The sequence below is a fragment of the Xenia sp. Carnegie-2017 genome, unplaced genomic scaffold (genome assembly GCF_021976095.1).
Source record: "Xenia sp. Carnegie-2017 unplaced genomic scaffold, XeniaSp_v1 HiC_scaffold_20, whole genome shotgun sequence".
Taxonomy (NCBI): Eukaryota; Metazoa; Cnidaria; class Anthozoa; order Malacalcyonacea; family Xeniidae; genus Xenia; species Xenia sp. Carnegie-2017.
Window position 1 is genome coordinate 6,177,777 of NW_025813483.1, and position 14,564 is coordinate 6,192,340.

General features: G+C 33.1%; 2 protein-coding genes and 1 long non-coding RNA gene across 4 annotated transcripts; 1 reads left to right on the top strand and 2 right to left on the bottom strand.

Annotated features, from left to right (window-relative positions):
* Positions 1-788: 788 nt before the first annotated feature.
* LOC124441500 (zinc finger protein 501-like) lies at positions 789-3,046 on the bottom strand. Its single transcript, XM_046991988.1, has 3 exons — positions 3,010-3,046; positions 2,623-2,884; positions 789-2,534 (listed from the first exon to the last, which is right to left on the bottom strand). Exons 1-3 carry the CDS (start codon positions 3,016-3,018, stop codon positions 1,459-1,461), a joined length of 1,347 nt encoding a protein of 448 aa, XP_046847944.1. The 5' UTR covers positions 3,019-3,046; the 3' UTR covers positions 789-1,458.
* Positions 3,047-4,884: 1,838 nt separating this feature from the next.
* Positions 4,885-7,266, top strand: LOC124441508. 2 transcript variants are annotated; one of them, XR_006946982.1, is made up of 5 exons: positions 4,885-5,073; positions 5,475-5,695; positions 5,797-5,928; positions 6,326-6,368; positions 6,789-7,266. It is a non-coding gene; the product is annotated as an uncharacterized LOC124441508 (long non-coding RNA). The 2 variants fall into 2 exon arrangements; XR_006946983.1 differs by lacking the exon at positions 6,326-6,368.
* Positions 7,267-11,016: 3,750 nt separating this feature from the next.
* On the bottom strand, positions 11,017-13,150 carry LOC124441570 (zinc finger protein 501-like). Its single transcript, XM_046992046.1, has 5 exons — positions 12,945-13,150; positions 12,600-12,802; positions 12,213-12,474; positions 11,993-12,123; positions 11,017-11,836 (listed from the first exon to the last, which is right to left on the bottom strand). Exons 2-5 carry the CDS (start codon positions 12,771-12,773, stop codon positions 11,054-11,056), a joined length of 1,350 nt encoding a protein of 449 aa, XP_046848002.1. The 5' UTR covers positions 12,774-12,802; positions 12,945-13,150; the 3' UTR covers positions 11,017-11,053.
* Between the last annotated feature and the right edge of the window lie 1,414 nt (positions 13,151-14,564).

Genomic DNA, 14,564 nt, shown 5'->3' on the forward strand with positions numbered 1-14,564 from the left:
GCAGCAATCTTTCACAACTCAACCCAATTGTCAATGGAAGTTGATATCACAGCGCTATAACCAACAACTACAAACAATAACGACCTTATCTAACAACATTTGAGAAATTAACCTTCCACTCCTCTTCCTTGTAAACCAGACAAGTCTACTCAAAAGCAGAGAGCCTTATACGCTACAAGTCCCGGGCTTGTGACCGGTATAGCAGAGTTAAGATGTTGTTAGATAAGGTCGTTATTGTTTGTAGTTGTTGGTTATAGCGCTGTGCTATCATTCATTTTGTTTAATAACATTCCAACTATTTAACCTTGTGGAAGTTGATGTCATGTGGAACTAAAAAGTTTAAAGTAGTATTAATTTAACAAAAATTGTTAAGGTAATATATATTTAGTATTGTTAACAGTGCTGCCACTCGTAGTGGAAATTGCCCTACAGTAGCGGGATTTAGTGGTTTGTAGGTGGTAGGTGAAACCTACGGGGAAAACTGTAAATCGTAGGGGGTTTGTAGGGAGAAAAGAATCTTTCTTTTGGCATAATCATATGATGTTAAACTGTCAACTCATTTGACTAATATTGAAATTAAATGAAACGTGAAAGCCAGAAAGACATAATTGCAGATGACGATTAAATATCGTGGCCAGAGATTTGCCAGGAGGTAAGCGCATTTTCATAATGAACATAATAACCCAACATAAGACTTTTAAAAAAAGCCATCACGGCAATAAATCAGAAATAAAGATAAAAGGTTTTTTAATAATTACGTTTCGTCTTTAACTTAAGAAATCTTGAGATTAAATGATATAAATTTTTATTTGAGGCTTTATATAAGCATATATTTACAGGGTAGTAACCTGGGATGTACCGGGCGGGAAGCGAATTCTTATTATAAATATTAAATCCCAGCAAAGTGCTTTTAAAAGAGCACTTCAATACAAAAATAATGTATAAAAACGAAATATTTATTCATTAGCGTAACGTTTCGTCTTGACTCTCAATGTATCATCAGACATTATTAAATTACAAGTAATGAGGGATTTATATAAAACAATTATTTATATAATATTAAATTACATGGTGGGATGAAAAACGTGACCCCCAATAGCAAAGCCATCACGTTTTTCACTGCTACAATTTAAATATTTTTGTGTTCAATCGCCGGAAGACAATAAAATGAACCAATTTTGTAAAGACATCGAAATATTTGAATTCTGGGAGTAAAAGATCAGGCTGATATCGTCACTGATTACCTACATGTTAATTTCTCTAAGGATTTCATTTTTTCATGATGGCAGTCCTTCACAAGATTAGAAGGGCCAAGGCCTCCTCATTGTCAGCCTTACTCTCAATCAATCCTTTGTAAATCCCTTGCCACAGTATTCATATCATAAATGTTACTTACGAGCATGGATCTTACCGTGTTGTTTCAAGTTACTCATCTCATTAAATGTTTTACCAAAATGTTCACACTGATAAGGTTTTTCTTGTGTGTATCTTCATGTGTCTTTTTAAATTATTAGACTTATTAAATCTTTTACCACAATGTTCACAATGATAAGGTTTCTCCCCAGTATGTATCCTAATGTGTGTTTTCAAGTCACACTTGTTTGTAAATGTTTTACCACAATGTTCACATTGATAAGGTTTCTCTCCAGTATGTATCCTAAAGTGACGTTTAAAGCTACCATGCTCTGTAAATGTTTTACCACAATGTTCACATCGATAAGGTTTCTCTCCAGTATGTATCCTAAGGTGTCGATTTAAGTCACCATGCGCTTTAAATGTTTTACCACAGTGTTTACATTGATAAGGTTTCTCTCCCGTATGTTTCCTAAGGTGTTGTTTCAAGGCTACATTCCATATAAAAGTTTTACCACAATGTTCACATTTGTAAGGTTTCTCTCCTGTATGTATCCTTACGTGTTTTTTTAAGTTACAATGCTGTGTAAATGTTTTACCACAATGTTGACATTGATATGGTTTCTCTCCTGTATGTATCTTCATGTGACGTTTTAAGGTACCAAGCAGTGTAAAGGTTTTACCACAATGTTGACATTGATAAGGTTTCTCTCCTGTATGTATCCTAAGGTGTCTATTCAAATCACAATTCTGTGAAAATGTTTTACCACAATGTTCACATTTATAAGGTTTCTCTCCTGTATGTATCATACCATGACGTCTTAAGTTACCAAGCTGTCTAAATCTTTTACCACAATTTTCACATTGGTAAGGTTTCTCTCCAGTATGTCTCCTAACATGTTCATTCAATTTAGAAAGCTGTCTAAATGTTTTACCACAATGTTTGCATCGATAAGGTTTCTCTCCTGTTTGAACCCTCACATGTCGTTTTAATCGTGGATTTTTTCCGCATTCATTTTTCATGTGAACATTTAGATAGTCTTCACTACTGTACTTTCGACCACAACGTGGACATTCCCAGGGATTCGTACAAACAAGCATTGGACATCGTTTTAAATGTTTCTCTAAATAATCGGGATAAGTATACATCCTTCCACAGTGTCTACAGCTGTGACCTCCAACTAAAAAAAAATTTAGAATTACATCACAGTTTAAAGAACTGAATGATCATACATAACTAAGGCACTTTGCATACGTAAACTGACTAACCTTCAAACTGATGCTTGTCATTATCTTCCTCATCAAACAAGGATATTCCCAACTGTTCAGCATACTCATCTCCATACCAAACAAGCAATTCTTTATTGGCTTCAATCTCTTTATAAACTCGGTAGTAAATTTCTCCATTGTATTGATATGCAATTATATTTTGTTCTTCTTCAAATCTTGCACAATTCACAAATCTCATCCAATTACCTTGAGCAAGATCCTTACCATCAATACAATATACAACCTTTCCTCCTTGTACAATCTGTAAACACGGACAGATAAATAATTATGACAAAGCATGTATGTTTAATATCTGCATGGTGAAAGTAGAACAGGCAGAAAATATTTTAATAAAAAGAAATTATTCATTTATTTAAATATGTTCACCTCCCACATATACGCAGGATCTCTTCCATCCTCTGCGTCTTTAAGGGAAAGTACCTCCCCTCTGTATGGTCCAAAACGAGTGTTAATTTCAACTTTTTTCTTTGTAAAAACACCCCTGCCTGCGTTGGGGATTGTAGCGGTATTTATGTAAAAATCTTTTGGAAGTGTCTTCATAGCATTTGATGTTCCCTTCCATTGATGTACTTCAAAGAAATGAAATTTGTCCGAAAAACGTTCTCTATCGTTAAAACAACTGCATTGTTCACAATTTTAAAGCAAATATCAAATCACAGTAATGAACTGATGTTTAAAATATTCATGACTCTACACTAAAAGTAAAGTACTTACAAATGTTAAGATCATCATCAGGTACATCTTCGTCTGTATAAGTCTTTATGGATGACTTTCTTAATGATCGTCTTAAAGAAGTCTTTTTCAGAGCTTTACAGTTATATTTGATAGATTTTCTTTTAATGATGGATTTAGTTTTCTTGTCATTTACATCCTTGACCTTGGGTTTTGACGTGGATGGGTCACCGATTGTTTTAGAAGAAACCTGTAAAAACGTTTGATTGAAATTCAACCAAAAAATGTGAAAATGTTAATTATTGCTCATGCTTTCCTTTTATCCATTTTCTAAAACATACCTGTTTATTTGCAAATTTTTTCATGACTTCAGTTTTTAATGTTGTTTTAAAACTATAAGAAAGCAATTTCATTTTTTAAAAAACTATACTTCTTACAGTCAAAATTGAAAATTACAAAAGAAATTCCCAGTGAACGACGTGTCATACGCTTGCACGAAATCTTTTTAAAGCAAATTGTTGGAGATGTAATGTTTATCTCAAAAATAGTTTTTGTTCAAAATCGCAATGAACTTGTAACTTTGTTCATTTATACTACAGCAGACAGAAAAACATGACGATCATTTCATACGCTAAGACGAAACTGAAACACCACTACTGTTGAAGCTGTTCTATCGATTAAAAAAAGTTTGTCAGAGACCATCAAAAATGAAATCAAGATTAGGGCAGCCTCCACCATATAATTGTCCTCTATGTGTGAAAACACATTTATTTCAAGGTAACAGATGCCGCGCAAGCTCGATAATTGAGGGGGGGGGGCAAATATTCATATATGCATGTCCTACTTTAGTAGCTTCTATTGAAATCAATTGTGGGTATAGATTTAACAAAAGATTAAAACATACCAATATATAAATACTTTCTCCTTCAATTATCAATCTTGCGCCCCCCGCATAAATTGTCACACAACATGAGCTTTTATAGCAGTAAGTGTTTGTTTTGGCGCCGCATATAGGCGGTGACCATAAGGAAATTAATAAGTGCCGCGGCGTTAAAAAGAGAATTCACAGAAAATAGCCTGTGCATAGATGATGTCATAAAAACCTTTAAAAACTTCTAATGTATCATGTTTCTACATATTTAATTCCTTATAAATGATGGAGAATATCTAAAGGTTGCAATTATATTTCATAATGTGATATGTAGTCATATCACTCAAATACAGTTAAAGTACATCATGTAAAAACATTTAATGAAGATAACAACATTGAACTAATATAATTAAAAGTAAAGTTCCATCGTTCAAATTAAATACGTTTCATCATTGCTACCTACTTGAATCCAGAGACGAAGCAACTTGAAATTGTCGATAAAACTTTGTTTGATGTACAAAGTTCCCGAATGTTTCAAGCTTTTTAACTTGAATTCAGACGTTTATTGCTCTTTAAAATCATACACACCAAGTGCCAAGTAAATATTCAACGTTTACCGTAGGTTTTGAATGTTTTGTATTACATTTCAAGTTTTGGCGGAAATATGGCGCATGCGTGGTAGGCTTTGTCTAGCAGCCGAAAATCACCGTACCATGATCGGAGGTCTCTTTTACATTTAAATGTCGTCTTTACACACTCATGCAATGCGTTTTTCAACATTTATTGAGTTGAATGCTGTTAAAACGTCTTTCAAGCGAAGACTGTGTCAAGATTAGTTAGTATGCAAGAAGAACAACACAAAGTATCTAATACTTTATCACATTCAGGTGAGGGAGAGGGGGGGGGGGTGTACTTGTTCTTGGTTTAATTTTAATGACAGAGAGGATAGAGTTGAGCATTGAGTTGAGGAAACTGTCAAATTGACCGATTCGTCAGGATTTCTAAATGTACATGACTTTCCATTAAAGCTATAAATTACATATGAGCATTGATACATTAAACAATGTGTATTGAATTAACAAATGCTTGTTAATAAATTGGCCATTTGGTTTGTCTTCATTAAATTCAAATCGAGATTTCATTACATTTGCATAAAGACTACAAAGATGACGGCTGCTAGGGGAATTTACTTGATTTCAACAAATTTTTAAATTTTGACAGTGAACTTGTTGGTTTCTTTGAAATATCATAAAAATTTATCTGCTTGACAGTAAAAATTTGCATCTAGTTTTCATTGTGAAACATGCAGCTGGTAAATTGGAGAAGAAACAAACGTTACAAAAATGCATTCCTGAAGTGGCAAGAAAATTGAAAAGATTTCATGGAAGGAAAACTTTTACTAGAGCACCTGTTAGGAGGGGTTGTTATTTTATGACAGAGTCAGGAGGGGGTGAATGCTTTAACAAAAGTAATTTAGAGGAAGGATGGTTACTTCATAAGTTGAAGAAGGTAATACTAACCATTCATAAATGTGTTTTGAAACATAAACATATATCATGATTATCAGCATTTATTTTATCCACAAAATGATGTGAATATTTTCATTTTAGTTATGAAATATGTCCTTTGTAATCATTGGTTACCTTTTGTTTGTCTTTGTTCTCCTGTTCATGAATGATATGATCATTAAATGATTGGGGTTAGCAGTTGCATCATAATTGGTTATTTCAAAAGTTAGAAAGGTATGAGTTAAAATGATTAATAAATTTGCATGTAGGTAATAGCATGGTTTCTTGTGCAATTTGGAAAGAAACTTGCTCAAGTGAGTTTTTAACTATCAAATCAAATTAGCATGAATCTGAAGGATGAGAAGAACTTAGAAGTCCATGTTTTACAAACTATGCAATTACTTATTATTAATGTGCTTAAAAAATTTCCTCAATTTTGTTGATTGTTAGCTTCAGCACAACAACATTTTGAACCAAGATTTATTGAAATCAATTGACTTATATTTTTCAATTTGTTAGATATTTTTTTCGTTGCATCATTGCCTACTTCCACACATGCACATAGCCAAAAAAAAGGTACTTTTGAAAGTGTTCATAATTTTGCCAATGTCATGAAAATGCTGAATTGTAGATTGAGTCACCAAAGACAAAGAAAAATCTACTTAAAATTTACAGTGAGTTATGGCAAGCACTGTTATTGCATTTTGTTACATTATTGTATATTTACAACTTGCAAATGTTTAATTTCATTGGTTTTCATGACTTTATCATTGTTTTGAGAAACCTTAAGAAGGATTTTAAAAAATGACTAAATGATATTGACTCCTGGATGTATAAGCCTGAGATTGATTCAAGAGGAATTTGTATAGGGCATGCTTTGGTTTAGATTTGATTTTGAAAGCTACTTTGAGTGTGTTACTATTGATAAGACGGGTATGACCCTCCTGCAACATCGATAGTAAATCCATCTCTACTTGTGTTTAGATAATTAGAGACAAAGTTGGCTTAATTGCTAAAGAAATGCGTCCAGCAAACCTTGTTTGTATCATATACAACCATCTTCTTATATAACTGTTTTTTTCTCATTTGTATAGATATTTTGATGCTATGCTGTACCTATGTGATTTGTCATTTTGAATGCCTCCTGTGGAAACATACTGGCGTTTAACTGAGTGTGTAGTCTTTCCTTGTTATGTATTTACTGTGGTCTTTGGTTATATATTACTGGCTGTTGGTGTTCTTGAAGAATGGGACCTGTATATTTGTTAGCTTAGGACTAGTTTTTCTTGATTAAAACATGATCATGATAATAACATTTGAAATTTATCGTTGATCATTTGAAATTTATCGTTGATCATTTGAAATTTATCGTTGATCATTTGTAAAAGAAAGAGGGAATTTATGTTTCAGTACCTGGAGCTTTGATTGTACATAATGACTTGTTGCTATTGTCCATGGCTGGTATTCTTGGGTTCTGAGAAATGTTAAAATGTTATCACTAGTGATGCACCAATATACAAATTTAGCGATATACCAATTGGCAGATATTAAAATGCCGATATTGTGCCGATACCGATATTTTACGCCATTTTACGAAACTTAAGCATCATAAAGTATGCCAATTTGTGCTCACCATTGACTGTTCATTTCATAAAAAAATATAAAATTCAAAGCGGTTATTTACACTGCAGCAATATTTCACAACTCAACCCAATTGTCAATGGAAGTTGATATCATGTGGAACTAAAAAGTTTAAAGTAGTATTAATTTAACAAAAATTGTTAAGGTAATATATATTTAGTATTGTTAAACTATGATTCATTTCAATTGTATTTCTATTTCGATGCAATGTTTAAATGTCGGTATTATGAGCAATGAGGACGAAAAATACCAATGTCGTTATTCTGTTTTGGAGCCGGTACGCAGATATTGACAAACCATGATTTTGAGGAGAATTCAACCAATCAGAGCCCAGGTTTTCAATGGGCTATTTTATAATAGACTCTAGTGTATGCGGTGTTTGTTGATATTTAATAGTATACTCGTTAAAACTCCTAAATCACATGTTAAGTATGTTCACAGGTTTATCGAACGTTAATAGAAAGGACCATATTTATATATTCTGCTATGCCAGGCTGGTTTCTTTTGAAACTGAAATTGTTTTCAAAAGATAATAGCCAAGTATAGCTGAATATATGAATATAGTGCCCCACCTCCAATTGACGTACATACCCTGAGAAGTCAAACAACCAGACCTCCACGCACCTTAAATCCGGCCTCGAGTTTAATGTGATGTAAGTGATTACTCTATAGAGAATGGAAGGAGCGTTGAACGAATTAAAAGATTTGAAAGAGTGTTACGACCCGGACACAGTGGATTTAATGAGATTTATTAAGTAAGTAATCTGGTAATGTTAATTTAGTAACTGTAAGAAAATTCATAAAAATTTTTTTTAACCCCAACCCTCAACATAACCTTAACCCAAAATTTAACCGTAAAGATAACTTGTATAACGTTTTTTCACTCGTTAAAGAATGATACGGCGTTTAGCTGTGAAGTTATTGATTAGCATTTTCCCGCTATTTACTGCTGTATGTGCCCACAATCTTCATGGTCATCGAAAGATGGCCAACGGTGTCCGCTAAACTTTACCCTAGCCGAAGTTGCAAACAAAAAGTAACAAAACATAGCCTTTTACCAACCATTTTGTTTCCTGAAAATTTATTTTCAGGAAAATATATTTTCGTTCAAACATCGAATGTACCTCAAATGTTTTTATTTCAAAATACCTACATCAGCTGGGGGCTTAATCACTATTTCGCATTTCAGTGAGAAAACGGGAAAAGGGAGATCTTTCAGTGGAAGTATGCAACTTATGGCTGCAGTGAAATTGTGTACATACAGACCAATAACAAATCATCCACATTACGAAAATATATTATTGAGACTACGAACAAAGGAGGTAAGTGAAAGTTTTTGTAATTTTGATCTGAAAAGTTTGTGCTTGGAGATTGAAGATGCAAGGGTGTTAACCAATAGATATTTAAACCTCAAAATACCACAGAAACAATGTCATTTGTCATGGTTTGATTCTAAAGAGAAACAGATTACCACTGTAAAAGTATGATTTTGTGTTTTGAAATTCAAATTTCTGTTCGTAGTTTTTCATGAATCCGTTACTCGAGTTTGGCTCCTACGATGAACAAAAGTTGTATTTTTCACTTATTGGAATCTTTAAAAAAGCGATGAGAACACGATCTATGTGGTGTTAGGAGTATTCAATGCTATCGTTTTAATGTTCAGATTATAAAGCACATACTGAAATCACAGTAAATTGTGGCTAAATTATAACAAGTGACTGTGAACTACAATTTTAAAGATGGGAAAGCAACGAAAATACCAAGGCCGTTTAGAACCGATAATTTGAGATGATGAAGTTATTATGATACTTCGAAAAGTAGTTAAGCTCAAAGTTTGAAATCCATTAATGTTTACATACTAACCCCTTTGTTGTTCTGTAGCTTTTAACTGCCTGAGTGCAGGAGGTGACCGGGTTAAGGTAAATTTACTTAACTCGACCACCCCCTGCACCTTGGGAGTGTTGTCAAGCGGTTGACCTTCACTGACGATACTATGTGGTCAGCGGATGACTAACAACAAATTAATTACATATTTACAAGCGGAAAATAAGGTCGAAAGTTATGTTTTAAAACTACAACAAATTCATCATTAGGTACACAGGTCTTGAACGTTGAACTAAAGATGAACTGTTATTCTGTATCATAAAACTACTTTAAACAAAACTGGTTTTGATAAACTCTTCGGAGAACTTTCCATAGTTCATTTACACGAGCGACTAATATTCATAAAAACAGATTAATTTCTAGTAGAACTTTTACTCTTCTATTTCATTATATTTTGATGTTATAAAACTTAAACCGTTTTGGCTGTCGTCATTCACGACGCCACTTATTTTTAAAATTTTTGTTTCTCCGTCCAGATCTATCAAATTTATGCCAAGCGAACGCTGAAAGACGTCTATCATTTGCTGCGAAAGCATGGGACTGACTATGTGATCTTAGAAAATAGTATTTGTTATTCTCGATTAGAGTTAGGTTGTAAGATTAAAGATATCTTAGATTATAATAACGGTCAAGAGGGTGGAGTTGGCGACAGGGGTCTGGTACATAGTGATGTTTCCCGCTTCTGTCATGCGATTAAATCAGGTGGCGAGAAATTTAGTTTATATTTTAAGAAGGTGTTTTAAAATAGAACATTTTATATGTATAAATTGTTAGGTAGTGGTAGTTAAGGATGTGGTGGATAACGGCTATACAGGCATGTACAGTGTGGAAGCCTGCCCAAACTTTTACTCCTACAATGCAGATATTTTACTTTAGAAAATTATTTCTATTTATTGTTTTTCCGTAAATGAACACAAAAATATTTGCACTGCAGGAGTACAAAGCGAGCTGACTTCGCTAGTCGATATTTACATTGATAGTCAAAAAGAACTTTTTAAACTAGAGTTTGTCACTTAGCAGTACTTTAGCCAATGGAGAAATTTTGCAATTTCCTTAATATCGTTAATGAATGACTAAATTGATGCCGTTTTTAATTTATGAAAACTGTTCCATTATCAAAATGTGCACTTTTCACCACTATATGATATAGGAATAGAAATTGTTATTCGTACTTCAAAGGTTAATGGTTGTAATCCTTCTTACATGTAAGCGTTGGTATGATAATCGTATGTTTTGTGAAATATTTGTGTACCGCAAACTGTTTTCAATGGGGGTATATTTCATAATGGGTGAATAATGTTTATGTTGTACAAATAAACTCCAGTAAGGATAGGTTTTGATTCGTATTGATACTGTACATATACAGATGATCTTTTATGGCTGTTGAGGATAAATTGTTTATACGTTATATAGCTATCAACTATAAAGGAATTGACTTCATTTTAGCTTTCCTATAGCTGTAGTAATGTACCATGTCGATATAGTCAATGGGACGTTGGTTTGTTTTTTCAATAGTTAATCAATAAGTGCAAATAAGTTACAACTAAACTGTATCGAAATTATAACTAAAATATCCAATCAAAATGCTGCTACTAATATAATATATGTGTTCACTCGGGCTACTCAAGAACAATGTTATATATAAAACGAATGAAAATTTAAGCTGTGAATGAAAATTCATAAAAAATTTTTCAACCCTAACCCTCAACATAACCTTAACCCAAAATTTAACCGTAAAGATAACTTGTATAACGTTTTTCGGTTATAAAAGTTAAGCCCCACTCTCTTCTTGTAAACGTTACTGTCAATCAATCCTTGTAAATATCTATCCACATTATAAAGTTTTCTTACCAGCATGAATCTTTACGTGTCGAATGAAGCTACCACGCGTTGCAAATCTTTTACCACAGTGTTCACATTGATAAAGTTTCTCTTCCGTATGCATCCTAAGGTGTTTATTCAAGGCACAATTCTGTGAAAATGTTTTACCACAATGTTCACATTTATAAGGTTTCTCTCCTGTATGTATCCTTACGTGTCTATTCAAGGTACTATTGTGGGTAAATGTTTTACCACAATGTTCACATTGATAGGGTTTCTCTCCTGTATGTATCTTTATGTGACGTTTTAAGTTACCATGCTCTGTAAATGTTTTACCACAATGTTTACATTGATAAGGTTTCTCTCCTGTATGTATCTTTATGTGACGTTTTAAGTTACCATGCTCTGTAAATATTTTACCACAATGTTCACATTGGTATGGTTTCTCTCCCGTATGTATCCTAACGTGTCCATTCAAGGCACTATTGTGAGTAAATGTTTTACCACAATGTTCACATTTATAAGGTTTTTCTCCTGTATGTATCCTAAGGTGTATCTTCAAGTTATAACTCTCTGTAAAAGTTTTACCACAATGTTCACATTGATAAGGTTTCTCTCCTGTATGTATCCTAAGGTGTTTATTCAAGGAACCATTCCGTATAAATGTTTTACCACAATGTTCACATTGATATGGTTTCTCTCCTGTATGTATCCTAAAGTGTCTATTCAAGGCACTATTGTGGGTAAATGTTTTACCACAATGTTTACATTTATAAAGTTTCTCTCCGTATGTATCCTAAAGTGTCTATTCAAGGCACTATTGTGGGTAAATGTTTTACCACAATGTTTGCATTGATAAGGTTTCTCTCCTGTTTGAACCCTCACATGTCGTTTTAATCGTGGATTTTTCCGCATTCATTTTTCATGTGAACATTTAGATAGTCTTCACTACTGTACTTTCGACCACAACGTGGACATTCCCAGGATTCGTACAAACAAGCATTGGACATCGTTTTAAATGTTTCTCTAAATAATCGGGATAAGTATACATCCTTCCACAGTGTCTACAGCTGTGACCTCCAACTAAAAAGAAAAGTTAGAATTACATCACAGTATAAAGAACTGAATGATCATACATAACTAAGGCACTTTGCATAAGTAAACTGACTAACCTTCAAATTGATGCTTGTCATTATCTTCCTCATCAAACAACGATATTCCCAACTGTTCAGCATACTCATCTCCATACCAAACAAGCAATTCTTTATCGGCTTCAATATCTTTATAAACTCGGTAGTAAATTTCTCCATTATATTGATATGCAATTATATTTTGTTCTTCTTCAAATCTTGCACAATTCACAAATCTCATCCAATTACCTTGAGCAAGATCCTTACCATCAATGCAATATACAACCTTTCCTCCTTGTACAATCTGTAAACACGGACAGATAAATAATTTTGACAAAGCATGTATGTTTAATATCTGCATGGTGAAAGTAGAACAGGCAGAAAATATTTTAATAAAAAGAAATTATTCATTTATTTAAATATGTTCACCTCCCACATATACGCAGGATCTCTTCCATCCTCTGCGTCTTTAAGCGAAAGTACCTCTCCTCTGTATGGTCCAAAACGAGTGTTAATTTCAACTTTTTTCTTTGTAAAAACACCCCTGCCTGCGTTGGGGATTGTAGCGGTATTTATGTACAAATCTTTTGGAAGTGTCTTCATAGCATTTGATGTTCCCTTCCATTGATGTACTTCAAAGAAATGAAATTTGTTTAAAAAGTTCTCCATCGTTAAAACAACTGCATTGTTCACAATTTTAAAGCAAATATCAAATCACAATAATGAACTGATGTTTAACTATTCATGACTCTACACTAAAAGTAAAGTACTTACAAATGTTAAGATCATCATCAGGTACATCTTCCACTGTATAAATCTTTTTGGATGACTTTCTTAATGATCGTCTTAAAGAAGTCTTTTTCAGAGCTTTACAGTTATATTTGATGGATTTTCTTTTAATGATGGATTTAGTTTTTTTGTCATTGACATCGTTGACCTTGGGTTTTGATGTTGACGAATTACCGATTGTTTTAGAAGAAACCTGTAAAAACGTTTGATTGAAATTCATCCAAAAAATGTGAAAATGTTTACTTATTGCTTATCCTTTCCTTTTATCCATTTTCTAAAACATACCTGTTTATTTGCAAATTTCTTCATGACTTCAGTTTTATGTTGTTTTAAAACTATAAGAAAGCAATTTCATTTTTAAAAAACTATACTTCTTACAGTCAAAAGTGAAAATTACAAAAGAAATTCCCAGTGAACGACGTGTCATACGCTTGCACGAAATCTTTTAAAGCAAATTGTTGGAGATGTAATGTTTATCTCAAAAATAGTTTTGTTCAAAAGCGCAATGAACTTGTAACTTTGTTGATTTATACTACAGCAGACAGAAAAACATGTCGATCATTTCATACGCTAAGACGAAACTGAAACACCACTACCGTTGAAGCTGTTCTATCGTGTAAAAGAGGTTTGTCAGAGACCATCAAAATGAAATCAAGATTAGGGCAGCCTCCACCATATATTTGTCCTCTATGTGTGAAAACACATTTATTTCAAGGTAACAGAGGCCGCGCAAGCTCGATATTGAGGTGGGCAAATATTCATATATGCATGTCCTACCTTAGTAGCTTCTATTGAAATCAATTGTGGGTATGGATTTAACAAAAGATTAAAACATACCAATATATAAATAGTTTCTCCTTCAATTATCAATCTTGCCCCACCCCCGCATAAATTGTCACACAATATGAGCTTTTATAGTTTTTTTTATTACAGTGTTTGTGTTACCGCCGCTTATGGGCGGTGAACATAAGGAAACTAATAAGAGCCGCGGCGTTATAACGAGAATTCAGAGAAAATAAGCTGTGCATACATGATGTCGTAAAAACCTTTAAAAACTTCTAATGTATCATTTTTCTACATATTTAATTCCTTATAAATGATGGAAAATATCTTAAGGTTGCAATTATATTTCATAATGTGATATGTAGTCAAATCACTCAAATACAGTTAAAGTACATCATGTAAAAACATTTAATGAAGATAACAACATTGAACTAATATAATTAAAAAGTAAAGTTCCATCGTTCAAATTAAATACGTTTCATCATTGCTACCTACTTGAATCCAGAGACGAAGCAACTTGAAATTGTCGATAAAACTTTGTTTGATGTAGAAAGTTCCCAAATGTTTCAAGCTTTTAAACTTGAACTCAGACGTTTATTGCTCTTTAAAATCATACACACTCAGTGCCAAGTAAATATTCAACATTTACCGTAGGTTTTGAATGTTTTCTATTACATTTCAAGTTTTGGCGGAAATATGGTGCACGCGTGGTAGTCTTTGTCTAGCAGCCGGAAACCCCCGTACCATGATCGGAGATCTCTTTTACATTTAAATGTCGTCTTTACACACTCTTGCAATGTGTTTTTCAACATTTATTGAGTT